At 41.3% G+C, this 14,192-nt stretch overlaps 3 protein-coding genes across 5 annotated transcripts; 2 read left to right on the top strand and 1 right to left on the bottom strand.

The window, feature by feature from the left end:
• The first annotated feature begins 3,808 nt into the window (after positions 1–3,808).
• On the top strand, positions 3,809–8,904 carry LOC135936409 (pro-resilin-like). The gene is made up of 5 exons (XM_065479207.1): positions 3,809–4,020; positions 4,922–5,009; positions 5,066–6,541; positions 7,057–7,614; positions 8,548–8,904. Exons 1-5 carry the CDS (start codon positions 3,997–3,999, stop codon positions 8,739–8,741), a joined length of 2,340 nt encoding a protein of 779 aa, XP_065335279.1. The 5' UTR covers positions 3,809–3,996; the 3' UTR covers positions 8,742–8,904.
• A 770-nt stretch (positions 8,905–9,674) lies between these two features.
• On the bottom strand, positions 9,675–12,821 carry LOC135937060 (chromobox protein homolog 1-like). Of its 2 annotated transcripts, none has more exons than XM_065480139.1 (5): positions 12,661–12,821; positions 11,410–11,546; positions 11,154–11,346; positions 10,997–11,106; positions 9,675–9,991 (listed from the first exon to the last, which is right to left on the bottom strand). In XM_065480139.1, exons 2-5 carry the CDS (start codon positions 11,538–11,540, stop codon positions 9,853–9,855), a joined length of 573 nt encoding a protein of 190 aa, XP_065336211.1. In that variant the 5' UTR covers positions 11,541–11,546; positions 12,661–12,821; the 3' UTR covers positions 9,675–9,852. The 2 variants fall into 2 exon arrangements, with proteins under 2 accessions (XP_065336211.1, XP_065336212.1); XM_065480140.1 differs by having other exon boundaries at positions 10,997–11,094.
• Positions 12,822–12,934: 113 nt separating this feature from the next.
• Lipt2 (Lipoyl(octanoyl) transferase 2) lies at positions 12,935–14,190 on the top strand. Of its 2 annotated transcripts, XM_065478165.1 has the most exons (3): positions 12,935–13,002; positions 13,053–13,148; positions 13,492–14,190. In XM_065478165.1, exon 3 carries the CDS (start codon positions 13,492–13,494, stop codon positions 14,188–14,190), a length of 699 nt encoding a protein of 232 aa, XP_065334237.1. In that variant the 5' UTR covers positions 12,935–13,002; positions 13,053–13,148. The 2 variants fall into 2 exon arrangements, with proteins under 2 accessions (XP_065334237.1, XP_065334236.1); XM_065478164.1 differs by lacking the exons at positions 12,935–13,002; positions 13,053–13,148 and adding an exon at positions 13,165–13,313.
• Positions 14,191–14,192: the final 2 nt, after the last annotated feature.

The raw sequence follows: 14,192 nt of genomic DNA, 5'->3' as shown, positions 1-14,192 counted from the left end.
CACACGGATTAAGAGCACTCCATAGTCTACTTTCCGTGATGGTTGACCCTTACTTAACAAAAGGTGATGGATTCGAGAAATTTATGCATCCAGATTGAGAAATCAAAAGCAAACACTTACGTCTCTGCAATTGGATTATAGAACAATGAGAGGCGGCTATTTTGAATGGTGCATCTCGCGTCTACCGAGCAAGAACATGCTGCGCTTGTGATGAACTTTCTCTGATGCTAAACCGCGCGCACACGAACACATATGCCGTCTGATAAACTGACTCAATATACTTATTATTCAGTAGCGCACACAGAATTCCAATTGCTGCTCACAGTAAGCCGGATGGTCCAGACATGTAATGCACGCTTACGTGAAACTGGTTTTGATGCATTATTAATTCGGCGCTAATGTCTACGTCAACCCCATGAGATAATTTATTACAATTCGCGTAAGCAAAGCGAATGAATAGACACTTTGTTTCGTGCTGAACAGACGATCCAGTGCATGCTTGACATTTTGTTCACTAACTATACCTTTATGTAGATGGAAATGACCTAATTAGTGTGAGCTATTGCTATTGTGATTTCGAGGTGGAAGGCAGAGGGTTATTGTAAAAAGAAGACATTTAAAAAAAATTAACAAAGTAGAAGATGCTGACTAATTGCATAATGCATCAACCATTGAAAGCTCCAAGAAAATTTCATTAAAATTTTTCATCATAATTTTCTGGTCAACGCCGGTGGTTACAGAAGTGAGGAAAGGGAGAGGACGCTATTAATTATTACATCCCTACCCGGGTTTTTATATAAAAAACCTACCTGTGATCTTTTCGGTTTTAAAAATAGTTGATTTGAAATTACTAAAAAGAACTGTCTTAAATATACGCACCAAAATTTTAATGTGCAATTTGCTCCGATTCAAATGTTTTCAAATGATATTTTTTTAAATTAAAAGAACCAATTATCCTAAATATATAGAGTGAATCATGACGTTATATATTAACTGAGTAGATAATCCACGTAGCTCAATCTTAAAAATATTGTATTCTAATCATTGCTTAATTGGAGAAAATTCAACACATGTGTGTCTTTACTTAAACAATATTTTGCGATAAGCATCGTCGTTTCTACAGTATACAAAACGAGTTTTAATAGGAAAGTGCTAAACTCTCATGTCAATTGCAGATGTTTATTTCCATTAAAGTGGCATAAATTACAGCACTGATGTATAAGCGCAGGAAGAGACGCACACGCGCAAAGATTTATAATTATATGACTTATACGATAAATAAGAAATCGCATTTCACTATTTGAGCCTTAAAAATGATCATGAATGTTTCCTGTTTCCTCTTTCAATTGTTTTAAGCAAATTTGTTGATATCTTTAAATCTATATATCCAACCGAAAAATCTTTGAGTTGTCTATAATGCGAAAGGTGGTGATCGCGAGCAAAATTTTTCCGCGTCCGCTACGCCAGCACGCTTAGGCCAATATTTACACGGTGCTGAATTTTATTCAGTCGACGATAAGTGCATACAAATTTCACTTTCATCATAATATATACCAAGTGTGTCACGCAAAACAAATAATTTGATACAATTTCTGTTTGACGTACGGAATTTCAAATCCAGAAGACATTAAGCAGAAAAAGAAAGCCGAGATGACGAATTCTGCTAGTTAATATTCAAGACACCACCGATCCACGGTCCTACAGTTTTTTTAAAGAGAGCGCTGAATAGTGATTCTAGGAGCAATGTATCAAATTCTGTGAATTTAAAAAACGAACCAAGTGAACCATTACGTTAGAAAAGTCGCGACCTTGCCAGTGAGTCAAAGAGTGGACTGCATAACAATGAAATAATTTGGATGCTCTTCAAATGCCTATATATAGATACCATTATCATAAATCAAACTAGACAAGAACAAAATGATGCGAAATGATAATAAATATTTACTTTTTTTTTGGTTAATCCTTATGCTTTTATTAATTCAAGAAAATTCATATATTTATCATACAATTCAACGAAATATCTATAAATTTGCGAGATTGTATTTTTTATTTTGCATCAGTAAAGTTTCCTAACTCAAATTTTTCCAAATATTGTTAATTTCCTAAAATCTTTCAAATATTACAAATAATGTTAAACCTTTAAGAATGTCAGAGATCGAATTCCCCACTAATTTAATAATGTTGAAAATCCGTCACCCCTGAACGGCTTACAATCAGCAATAAAAAAATCCACCGCGCGGTTTACTCATTTTGGAGATGTACACACGAGCGAAACATGACGAAAAGTGAAACCAACTTCTTCATCAAGAAAGATGCAAGATACCATTATGCATATTACTTAAATAATCAGCTTCATTTGCAGGGACGTGCTTGTGATAAAATAAATTAAGTGGGTTCGCGTGTTAATTAGTGAAGCACGAAACGAAATTCGCGCTTTTAACTGCTACCATGTCATTATTGAATAATTAAATGCGTGCGCTCAAAGGAGCCACACGGCGTGAAATTTATCGCGTTAATGTACTCCAAATGATTCAACATATGCTTGGAGAGCATTTGTATGGCATGTGCTGTGCATTATGCATGCAGTGCCGGGACCGCGTGCGCATTGAGATCTCCTGGGTTGGACTCTCACGGATTGGCGCGGGGAAAGTTTTTGTGATATCTGCAGTGTTATGACAATGTCCGAGATGAATGCTTCTTTTCTGTGCCAAACCGAACATAGAAATTATTTTCTGCACGCTTACATCACAATAGTGTGTCAAATCGGTGTCCGTCACGCATTATTTCTGCCAATAAATAATTTTATGAGATGCGCACACATCGTGAAATGCAACTATTTATTATGGCCATCTAGTCATTATCGGTGCGCTATTCAGATGCGTGTGTGATTGTGGCTTTTGCGCAAAAACCCATGCAATTTGCATTTCAAGGACACACATATTAGTGTGATACTAAGTAACTTATAATTTTTCATCCCATCCATCCCATGAACAGGTGTACTGACCGAAATTAATGAAAAGTGTCTTTGGCTTTGACCTACTGTTTGTTATTAACAAAATTCAAAAATATAAATTGAGATAAGGAATGGGGGTAATCCTCAATTAACTATTAATCCTACAGAGTTAAGATTTGGTCGTCAAATTTTTTTGCAAAACTTTCAAATTTCCATAAAAAATTCATTATTAAGTTATTGAAAACCACTGGTTCTGAGTAGCTTAAAATATTTTTCCTTGCTGTTTTTATAGTTTTGAGTTTTTGATCATTAACCTACAAAATTTGCTGTGGAGCACATCTTAAAATGTGCCAAATAAAACGTTCGAAATTAATTAAATTTTTTACTACTGCAGATTATTCTTCTTTAAGGCACGCAACAATAAAAATCTCGATTATAAAATAATTTTGTGTGGTAAAGGGACCTCAAGTTGAAGGTTTTGCACTAACCGCTTTGTTTCAAAATTGACAAATAAAAATCATTAAAATTAACGAGAATCAGATACGAAAAGTTATTACGAGAGATCAAGTAACAATTAAATCAGGTAGCCTTGACGTACTTTTACAGGCGAAGAGTTCAGTTTAATGATTTTGAAACGCTTTACACCTGAGCGTTGAAAAATTAATTGAGTAATAAAGTGGTCAACACGATCAGTTATTGATCAAAGCACGGGGGATGACATCACCGTGGAAATAATAATTTAGTGTTGTATGCAAAGCAGCCTCCGATGAAGCAGCTCATCCTTTCACTTCCTGAGGTAACTGGTGGCGGTAAAGCACAACACGCTGCAGGCAGTAACCCCTGCCGCTGGCGAGGTGTCTGCTCCTCTGCCCTTCCATTGATAAGACGCGGCTGATTGTGGTAAATGCACTTCAGCACATGCTGGTGGGAGGATCGACTATAAAACATACTTCGCGTGTCAGGTAGTCATCAGTGTGCACAGCCTCTCGGGATAATACAACACAGTCGCACCTTCCCTCTTCATTTGCGCACCGCACAGAAAAATGCACTTGCATCCCACAATGAGGGTGAGTTAAACCATTTTCTTTATGTATTTAAAATAGTAACTTTTAACCGCAACAACCAGCAACCTAAAAGATTGCAAGTATTTTCCATGACAAGTATGATTTGTATTTTTATATATACATAAAACGTCACATCAGGATATGCGAAATTATTCATTTTTTTCATTGCAAAAAAACTGAAACTTTGCTCTAGATAGATGAAGTATCAATCTCTGAAAAATAGAAAAAGCAAATATTTTTTTCCTCCCAACAATATAATATTAAAAATCGGTAAATTAATATGTAACTTGCTAGTTAGTTAAATGTTCAAGAATTTTAACTTAATTATATAATTAAAGTTTATCTCAAGTTTTTATTATTATACTTGAATGTCTGGTGGAGTAATTTTAATTTTGCAAAGTTAACACTTACAGTAAAGACCAGTTAACTTTCATCCACATACAAAATTCACATCACACTTCACTAAATTGCTGTCTTAGAAACCTAGAGAGAAACCGACAATGGTCAAATTAGGTGAATAACAATAAAATTGGATTAACTGCAGAGTGCATTGCTTGTATTTTCAATCTCTGTAATTACAATTAGATACACAAAGCCAGATTTCCTACAGGCTGATGCCGCGCGCAGAGTAATTACTAGAGGGCGAAAGTTTTAACAAGTCTCACACGCAAAGGCATTGTGTGGGCGCCGCCGCCGCTCATTCAATGCTTTGAGCTGCACTTGTTCGCACCTTCCTGATGCTATCATCATTATTTTTTTAGCGGATGCACGCAACAAAATCCTAAGATCGTTCAAAATTTCATCATAACACGCCTGTGTGATATAATTGATAAAAAAACGCGACGGTAGACCCGTTTCCTTATTTATAGCACATATTTTAATTTTAAAACCTCGTGATTTTCAGGTGCTTGCAGTTTTGCTAGCTGCTCTGGCGATTACCGCCGACGCAGCCGTGACGAAGGGCAAAAGTGCTGCTGCCAAGAAGCGAGAGGGTAAAACCCCCAGAAAGATTGAATCTTTCACTCACCCCATAATTTCCGGATTTCAGCTCCGATCGCCAGCGCCAACACGCCGTCTACCTCCTATGGTCCTCCCGCGTTCTCGCCTGGTAGACCCATCAACACCGGCAGCTCGCCCAACAGCAGGAACGGTCAGACTGTTGCTTCCTTCCCGCAGTCGCAGCCGTCCAACTCCTACGGCGCTCCTTCTCAGCAGAGCCCTGGATTCGGAGGACTGTCCGGAGGTCAAGGCAGCGGTCGTCTGCCCTCCTCCTTTGGTTCATCTGGAAACAACGCACCTCGCCAGTTCAGCGCTCCCTCGTCGTCTTATGGCGCCCCTAGCGCCCCATCCGGCGGTGGTTTTGGCGGACAGCAGCCTTCCTCATCTTATGGCGCACCCTCCGGACCCAGACCTGCAGCCCCCCAGCAACCCTCGCAGAGCTATGGTGCCCCTAGCGCTCCCCAGCAGTCCTCGCAGGGCTTTGGCGCTCCCAGCGCCCAGCGTCCTTCCCAGTCTTATGGAGCACCCAGCAGCGGCCCCAGCGGCGGATTCGGAGCACCCAGCGGCGGTGCCGGAGGATTTGGTACTCAACAGCCATCCGGTCTGTACGGCGCCCCCAGTGCTGGTAGGCCTCAGCAACCTTCTCAACAATATGGCGCACCTAGCGGCGGTGGAAGGCAGGGAGGATTCGGCGGACAGCAGCAGCAACAGCAGCAGCCCTCGCAGTCTTACGGCGCACCTAGCAACGCAGGCCCCTCAGGTTTTGGAGGCCAGTCCTCTGGAAGCTCTGGTGGATTTGGAAGTCAGCAACCCTCTTCTAGCTACGGTGCACCTTCCTCAGGTTCTAGGCCGACTTCCGCTCAGCCCTCTCAATCGTACGGCGCTCCCAGTGCTAGTCCCAGCGGTGGATTTGGAGGTCAGCAGCCCTCTTCTAGCTACGGTGCACCTTCCTCAGGTTCTAGGCCCTCTTCCGCTCAGCCCTCTCAATCGTACGGCGCTCCCAGTGCTGGTCCTGCTTCTGGATTTGGACAGCAGCCTTCCCAGTCCTTTGGAGCTCCTGGCAATGCCGCCCCTCAGCAGCCCTCTCAATCGTACGGTGTCCCCAGTGCTGGATTTGGCCAGCAGCAGTCGTCATTCGGCAACCAGAATAATAATGCTGGCGGATCAGGATACCCTAGAGGTGGCGCAAGCCAGCCTAGTTTCTCGGCTCCTGCCTCAACTTACGGCGCCCCTCAACAGTCCGGCCCATCTTTCGGCACCCCAAACTCCGCTCCCCAGCAGCCTTCTCAGACTTATGGAACCCCTAACTCCGCACCTCAAGCCCCATCCCAGCAGTATGGAGCTCCCAGCGCCGCACCCCAAGGCCCGACCCCTGCTGCCTCAAACCCTCGTCAACAGGCCCCGTCCCAATCATATGGAGCACCTAACGCCGCGCCCCAGGCACCATCTCAATCGTATGGAGCGCCCAGCAGAAATACTGGAGCTGCTCAAGCGCCTTCTCAGTCGTACGGAACACCCAACAATGGTTAGTTTTACGTTTTAAAAATTTTCAACGTATATCAAAATAGTAAATCAAACATTTTTAAAAAGGTAGCAAAAACCAAATTAAATTAAAGCCGTTTCTATCAAATATTTTCGTTTCGTTAACAGCCAATATCTCAAAAAACAGATGTGTTAATTGTTACTCCTGATCCATCCCATAAAGAAAAACGGATTTGGAACGGATATCTAATCGGTCTGCACATAAAAACAAAATCAAATTCTATATACAACTGTGCAGCTATTCCAAACTAAAATCCAAATGGATATCTATTTGTATGATTAAATTAAACAACCTCGGATGAGTACAATTGAAATTATTCTGATACACCTCTATAGCCACTAGAACATTTTTTTCAACATTGGCTTAATTTAATCTTAAATTATTTATTTTACTCTTCGTCATAGCATATTTCTAAGTCCCAACTCTGAGCCTTAAGAAAGCTTAAACGAGAAAAACGAGAATTTGCACTAAAATATTTTAAATATCTCCTTTCACAGGCAACTTTGGTCTTGGTCCTGCTAGCAACACCTATGCTAACGACCCCAGGCAGAACACACTGAGCAACCAGCAGCAATTCGGAGGCGCCAGCAGCGGTGGCTTCGGAGGATACCCATCTGGAGGCTCCAGCCCAGCCCAGCAGCCCTCTCAGTCGTACGGTGCCCCTAGCTCTGCCCCTGCTGGCGGTGCTCAGCAACAAGGAGGCTACCCCAGTGGAAACCAGGGCGGCTACCCTCAAGGAGGACCAAGCCAGGGCGGATTTTCTGCTCCTTCCCAGAACTATGGAGCGCCCTCTGCTGGAGGAAACAACTTCGGTCCCCAGCAGCAACCTTCCCAGAACTACGGCGCCCCCAGCGCAGGAGGCAACAACTTTGGCGCTCAGCAGCCGCAGCAGCCTTCCTCGACCTACGGCGCGCCTAACCAGCGTCCTTCTGCACCGTCCAGCCAGCCAGCCCAAGGTTTCGGCGGAAACGCCGGATTCGGTGGCTCACCGTCCCCAACATTCGGCTCTCCCTCCCCTCAGGCTCCAGGTAGCAACTATGGAGCTCCCGCCCAAGGTAACGCTGCACCGATAGCTGGTGGTCCGGTGTTTGTGGGTAGCCAGACTAACTTCGCTCAGCCGCTAGTGGGAAATTCTGCGCCCAGCCCTGGCGGGCAAGGCCAGCTTCCCACAACTAACGAAAACGCTGCTTCCTCGCTTCCGCAAAATACTAACCAACCTCAGAATTTCCAAGGTTCATTCAATAATCCCAGACAAAATATTTTCGTTAACCCTGAACAACGGCCAGTCACTACCAATCCCTCAGTGAATCCTGGTCCATCCCAAAGACCTGCTCCCAACCCCGGACAGGCACAGTCTGCATTTGAACCTGGACTAGGGACGCAAAACAGCAACGCTGGTCAAGCCCAGCCATCAAATGTAGGCCAAGGCCCTGCAACTAATTCTGGATTTGGTTCTTTTTCAACACCTGGCAATTATTACCAGCCAGGCTCTAATCCTGCTTTTGATAATCGCCCTAATGCGGGAGCTGGACAAAATTTTTTCATTAACCCTGAACAACGACCTATCAGCCCAGCCACTAACAATCCTGGCCAAACGCAAGGACAAGGTCAATCTGCTCCCAACCCTGGACAGGGACAGTCTGCGTTTGGTCCTGGACAGGGAGCGCAAAACAACCTAAATTCAGCTGCCAACAGACCTGGCCAGGTCCAACAAAGTACTGGTCAAAACACAGCAACTAACCCTGGCTTCGGTTCTTTTTCGATACCTGGCTCCTTTAATCAACCTGGTTCTAGTCCTGCTTTTGATAATCGCCCTAATGCGGTGTCTGGAACAACTAGTCCTGCTTTTAGCGGCGCATCAAACACTTTTACAGGAAGCAACGCTATTCCGGGCCAAAACGTGAGGCCAGCTCAAGGAACCTCAACCTCCGCTTCCAATGATCTGACTCCTAGTGAGTTTTCTGACCCGAAATCATCTTCCATTGCAGGAGGTTCCAACAGTGGTCCCTATTCTCCCGCAGGAGTACCCTCTGGACCCCGCTTCAACGCTGAGCAGGTTCCCCAGAACTTCGGTGCTTCTCAGGACAACTTCAATGCGGGTGGAAGCAGAGCCGCTCCCTCCCCCAACTACGGAACACCTTCCCACCGTGGCCCGACCGGATCGCAAGGATATGTCTACTAAGTTATTGAAATATCGCATTTGTGTGTAATTATTACTGTTTTGTAGCTATCTCATTTTGTACAAAACTTGCACTCCTAAAAAATTGCAAATTAATTTATGTTCCTCGTTTATATGTCTTGTTGTAAATCTTTGTAAACAAATAAACAATGAATTAACATTAAAACCTGTTGTTTGAACGAACCCTATTTGATGCTTAAAATTTCGCTCACCACAGCTGAATCACAACAAATAGCTATGACATGGAATATTTTACACTCCCTTCCTAAATTGTGCAGAACATAAATAAAAAGTTTAATGGAATCTGGGAATGCAACATGTTTGATAGCACAACATCTACAAAAGCTACTTTGCTGATGCGGAGTAAAACAATTTTCATGGCTCAAATTTTTTGAATGTTTACTATAAGGTCCAAAGATAAATTGGTTGCGTTGCTATTTAACCTAGTAACCTAAATTGGTTCACGTTCCTGCCTTATATTTTTGACTAAAAATATGCCGAGGAGCAATTTATGCAAGTTAGCTCACAGAGGAATCCAAAAAATGCATACCGATGTGAAAGATTTTTCATGACAAACTGACATGCCAAATATGTTCAAGAAGTGACCAAAGACTATAGATAATCTGGCTACAATAATCACTTAACTTATTCTTCATTATAATATCGTTTCAATTTGAATTAACGAATAAATAAATACATAAAATAAATTGGGTAAGGCTTTCAGAAAAGCGAACAATTTTGAGAAATGATAAACACGAGCCCAAGAATTAAATTGTTTCCGTGACTTTTCAGGATGGCGTTCCTTAAAGGCGCGTGACTTTAAAATAAGTAGTAAGTACTCTCTTAAACCCCCTGCAAGACCTAAGAAAAAAGAATAACAATTGATAGTCTAATTCTCACTGGTTCTCAGGTAATTTTCCAAATAAAAAAATGGCATAATGTACATCAAGATTGATTTAATTCGCGAATATTTGATTTGAACAGTGAACAGCTAAGTGAAGTTAAAGTGGTTACAGTTAAGGGTCAAAATTTTAACTCCTTCCACTTACAAATAATGTGTATCATAATTAAAATTATACTTATACAAATTGAAAAGAGGATTTTTGTACCAAACCTAACTTTCATTCGCCTCAACTTCATCATGGTTTGACTGGTGCCAAGTGAGTCGCTCTTCATAGAAGGCAATCACCACCTGGGGGCATTCCTTGTTGGCCTGGCGGGAAGGTACTAGGTCTGCTTCGTCAGTTCCTTTCCTGAAAATCACATAATATAAGATTAAAATGACATTTGCATCACAATTTGTTTATTTTATATCCAACTTTATTATTATTGTTCATTGAAAATTATGCCTACACAAAATTATGGAAAATATTTCATGAATTTCGTTATGGAAACATTTTAATTGGAAATTTTTTGAGTGCTGCAGTGGTTCCCGGTTCATTATATATACACAATCATATGCAACTTCTTAAACACGTTTGCATCAACATAATGCATGCAATCAATCTAAGCTTATTTATAATATGTATTTAAGATTAAAGAATAGCTAATAATCTGTGCGCGGAAATCAATTCAGTATGGTTGGCTGTAAATGATATTAAAAAAACGTTCTAGTATTGTTATTGTCGGGTGTTGTAGCCCCTTTAGGTCTCAAATCAGCGTTTGTTTACACCCAAAACAAAAATCATAACTACAGTATGCAGAGAATTTAAGAGTCCTTGAAAAATGTCCCGTTTTGACCATTATGCTGAGCAAAGCCAAAGTCACTAGTCTTCTCTTTTTGACACTATTCAGCAGAGGGAAAAGTCGTTTGTTTTCAAAAATCGCTGATTAAGAACTCTATAACTATTACTATACGGTATTAATTTTTTTTATAGAAGGTCAAGTTGCTTTGCTGATCCGCAGTGAAAAAATTACTTTGGAATCTTAAGTACTCTTGAACCAAGGCCGAGGTGCCAATACAGTAGCAGTACAGTATGAAAGCATGTTAATTTTCTTCACTAAATTTCACTAATAGCTTATCACTCTGAATTAATTCCGCGCAGAGTTTAGCCAAAATGGTACCATTTTGTATCAAGAAACTAAGTTAGTGATATCTTAAAAATCTTGAAAAATACTGCTGCAAAAAATTCAAATATGTAGAAATTTGCTTCAGTGCATATTTAACAAAAATGTGTGTGACTGAGAAGCCCAGGCATCTATTGCAAACAACGCGTTTGCGTTACTCTCACTGCAAGTATCGAATAAAATTGACTTGCCACTTCATCAGGAACATGAGCTCTCCACTGGAGTCTGTGGCTCCAATGATCTTCTCGGGTTCCAAGTTTCGCGCGAAACCACGCGGCTTACTGTCCTCCTGCAATGAAATCTTAAGTTCAAAATTAAACACCTAGAAATTGTGGAATTTAAAGCTACCTCTGCTGTTTTCTTCTTTTGTGGTGGCTTTGGCTTGTCTTCTGTGACAGAAGCTGGTGCTGGTCTCTTCTTAGCCTTCTCCTTTTCAGGCTTTTCCTTTTTCTTCATCTCCTTTTCTTTGCGACTGTTCTCAAAGGTAGAGATGAGATCTGGGCAGTCAAGGTTCTCCTCAGGTTCCCAAGTGTTGTCAGCACTAAAATGTGTTCAACTTAGACTTAGAACTTTATAAAATTTAAACTCGCAAGGCTAGACTCACTCTGAATAGCCCTTCCACTTAAGCAGATATTCTGTCTTTCCATTCCTTATGCGTTTGTCCAGCACCTTCTCCACGGAGTATTCTTCCTCCTCCTCTTGGTTGTCACCAGCATCATCGTGCTTCTTGGACATGGCTGTCTGTAATGGTGTAACACAATTATTATAATTCAGTGAAAGTATTCACGTCATTTTTTTTCATAATTTATTGACCATATTTTTTACGGTGGTGACAAGAAATTAATTAGATTCTCCATTCACTTAAATGTAAAAGTTTTTGCATTGATATTATTCATTTCATTTATTACATAATTATGTTTGCTTAGAATTTAAGGGAATACAAGATGATGCTTATAAAATATTAGCTCAAAAATTTTAAAATAATACATTAATATAGATCCTAACAGATCAAATTTTGTCTTCACAATTGCTATATAATATGTATGTATATCCCAAGTATTCACTCAGGTATTTCATGAATGTATGTATGTGTGCACGCAGAGAGTGCGGAGTGTGAAATAAATAAGTCAAGTCTCTAACAGTCAAACAGAGAAGGTCATTATTCCCTTTCCTAAATGTGCGGCCACCCCGCAACGACAAACATTTCAATAATACATACATAGCTACATACTTGCAAGGATGCATACACAAGAAACTTGTTAGAGTTGTTTATGTACAACAAAATATTATGTGTTTAGGTTTTCGTGTGTGTGTGTGTCTGGAATGTTTGAAAATGGAGAAGCGTCCTTTCAATGCAAATTATGAAAAATGCGGATAAAAAATGCGTTGCTCTAAGACACGAATAAAAAGAATAAATATGCTTGATGTATGGTAAAGTACATAACAGTTTCTGCCAGTTTACACATCTCGCCAGTTCTTATGAGAATCCCATGTTAAAGTAGGGGTGGCGAAAATTAACTTTTCCATAATATGTATGTATGCTATTTATTATCAAATCTCATTACAATAGGGCGTAGAAATCCGTCAAATTACATATTGGGGAGAAAAAGATTGCACGTTTTGGATTGACGCATAACCAAGATGAACGTAACTTGCAAGTAATGGAGCTAAAAGACAAAATCAATCAATGCTAAAATTCCAATCTATTAGAGAAAGATTCGAGATGGCGGGAAATGCACCCGGCGACGCTTGTTTCTAGAACATAATTGGCGTCGAAAACCACGCTTTCTAGAGCGATAAATAAGACCGACTAGGAAACGCATCCGATCAAATTTTAATAAACTGTAACACTTACAGAATGTGTGTCCGAAATTTACAGAAAATTGAAGATTTGTTTAAAGCGATAGACGCGCGTTGCAATTGGCTTCGGGAGACGAAACGATCGTCGACATCGACAACTATCAACGACTAACGAAACAAACGAGGGAGCGATGAGCGGAGAGCGGAGCGACGAATCAGCGTCATCAGCGACTGTCACTTGTTCTTTGAGCTTCGAGCGAACGATTGGTTGCAAGTTGCAAGAACGAAGAATGGCGCGCAAGGTTTGAAAGTTCAGAGTATCAGCTGAAGCTGACAGTGAAAATTTAGTAATCGTTAGTAATGTCAAAGCTCAAGCCAGTGTGAGCCAGTGTCATCAGTAGGCACAGTTGATTACATAATTATATTATTATAATTGAAATTATTTAGGAACTACATATCTACATAGCTGCGATGCAGTTTTCCTCGACCTTAAGTTATAACAGCACAAGGAATATAATCTCATAGATACATAATTTTATAAAGGTTTGTTAGAGAGAGTCGTATGATAAATAGGTCCCTTTGTTTTGTTTTTATTTAAGAAAAAGACACATAATGTACAGTTTGGATTATCATGGTGACTCAATAAGCATCCAGATACAATTATCATCCACCCCCGCGCCAAAAATTCGTTCATGCCATCATGTCAAGGTAAACAACTTTTGTTAAATCCCAGTAATTGAGTCACAAAAAGTACGTGGACGCTTACTGAGTCGTGACCAAAACAATAAATGTATGAATGACATAAAATACATAGTCTCGCAATCAACCTATTTATAATTTCTTATGGCTGACTTCTGATTTCTTAATTTTTAAATCTGTTTTCCAGATGCAACCCCTTCTACGCTACTGGGCCGCTGGATCAATCAGATATGACAAAGCGTATAAAATTCAGAAGGTGCTTGCTGCTCGCCACCAGACACAGAAGGCACAAAACGTGATTCTTCTTGTTCAACACCCCCCAGTCTACACCATCGGAATCAGGACAAACCCTTACCCGTTTGACGAGGAGGAGCGGCTGAGGCGCCTGGGTGCTGACTTCCACCGAACCAACCGCGGAGGTTTGATCACCTTCCACGGGCCCGGCCAGTTGGTCGCCTACCCCATTGTCAACCTGAAGGAATTGAACCTAGGCGTCCGCAGCTACGTTTGTTTAATAGAGAAGGCAGTGATGCGGACGTGCAGACACTTTGGGGTGGACAGTGTCCGTACTTCAATGGAGCCAAACGAGACCGGTGTTTGGGTCAACAATGCTAAGATCTGCGCAATAGGGGTTCACGCCAGCCGGTTCATCACCAGTCACGGTCTGGCCCTCAACTGCAACACGGAGTTGTCCTGGTATAGACACATAGTGCCCTGCGGCCTAGTCGGAAAGGAGGTGACGTCGCTCACCAAGCTGCTTGGGCAGAACGTCACCGTGCAGCAAGTCGCCCCTGTTCTAGTCCGAGCTTTTTGCGATGAGCTCAACTGCACTGCTAGCAACTTCACGCACGAAGAGCAACAGGAGATTTTGAAGGAAATTTTGTGACA

The sequence above is a fragment of the Cloeon dipterum genome, chromosome 2 (assembly GCF_949628265.1).
Source record: "Cloeon dipterum chromosome 2, ieCloDipt1.1, whole genome shotgun sequence".
Classification (NCBI taxonomy): Eukaryota; Metazoa; Arthropoda; class Insecta; order Ephemeroptera; family Baetidae; genus Cloeon; species Cloeon dipterum.
Note: the sequence above shows the minus strand (reverse complement) of the source record. Positions and strands in the feature narration are given on the sequence as shown.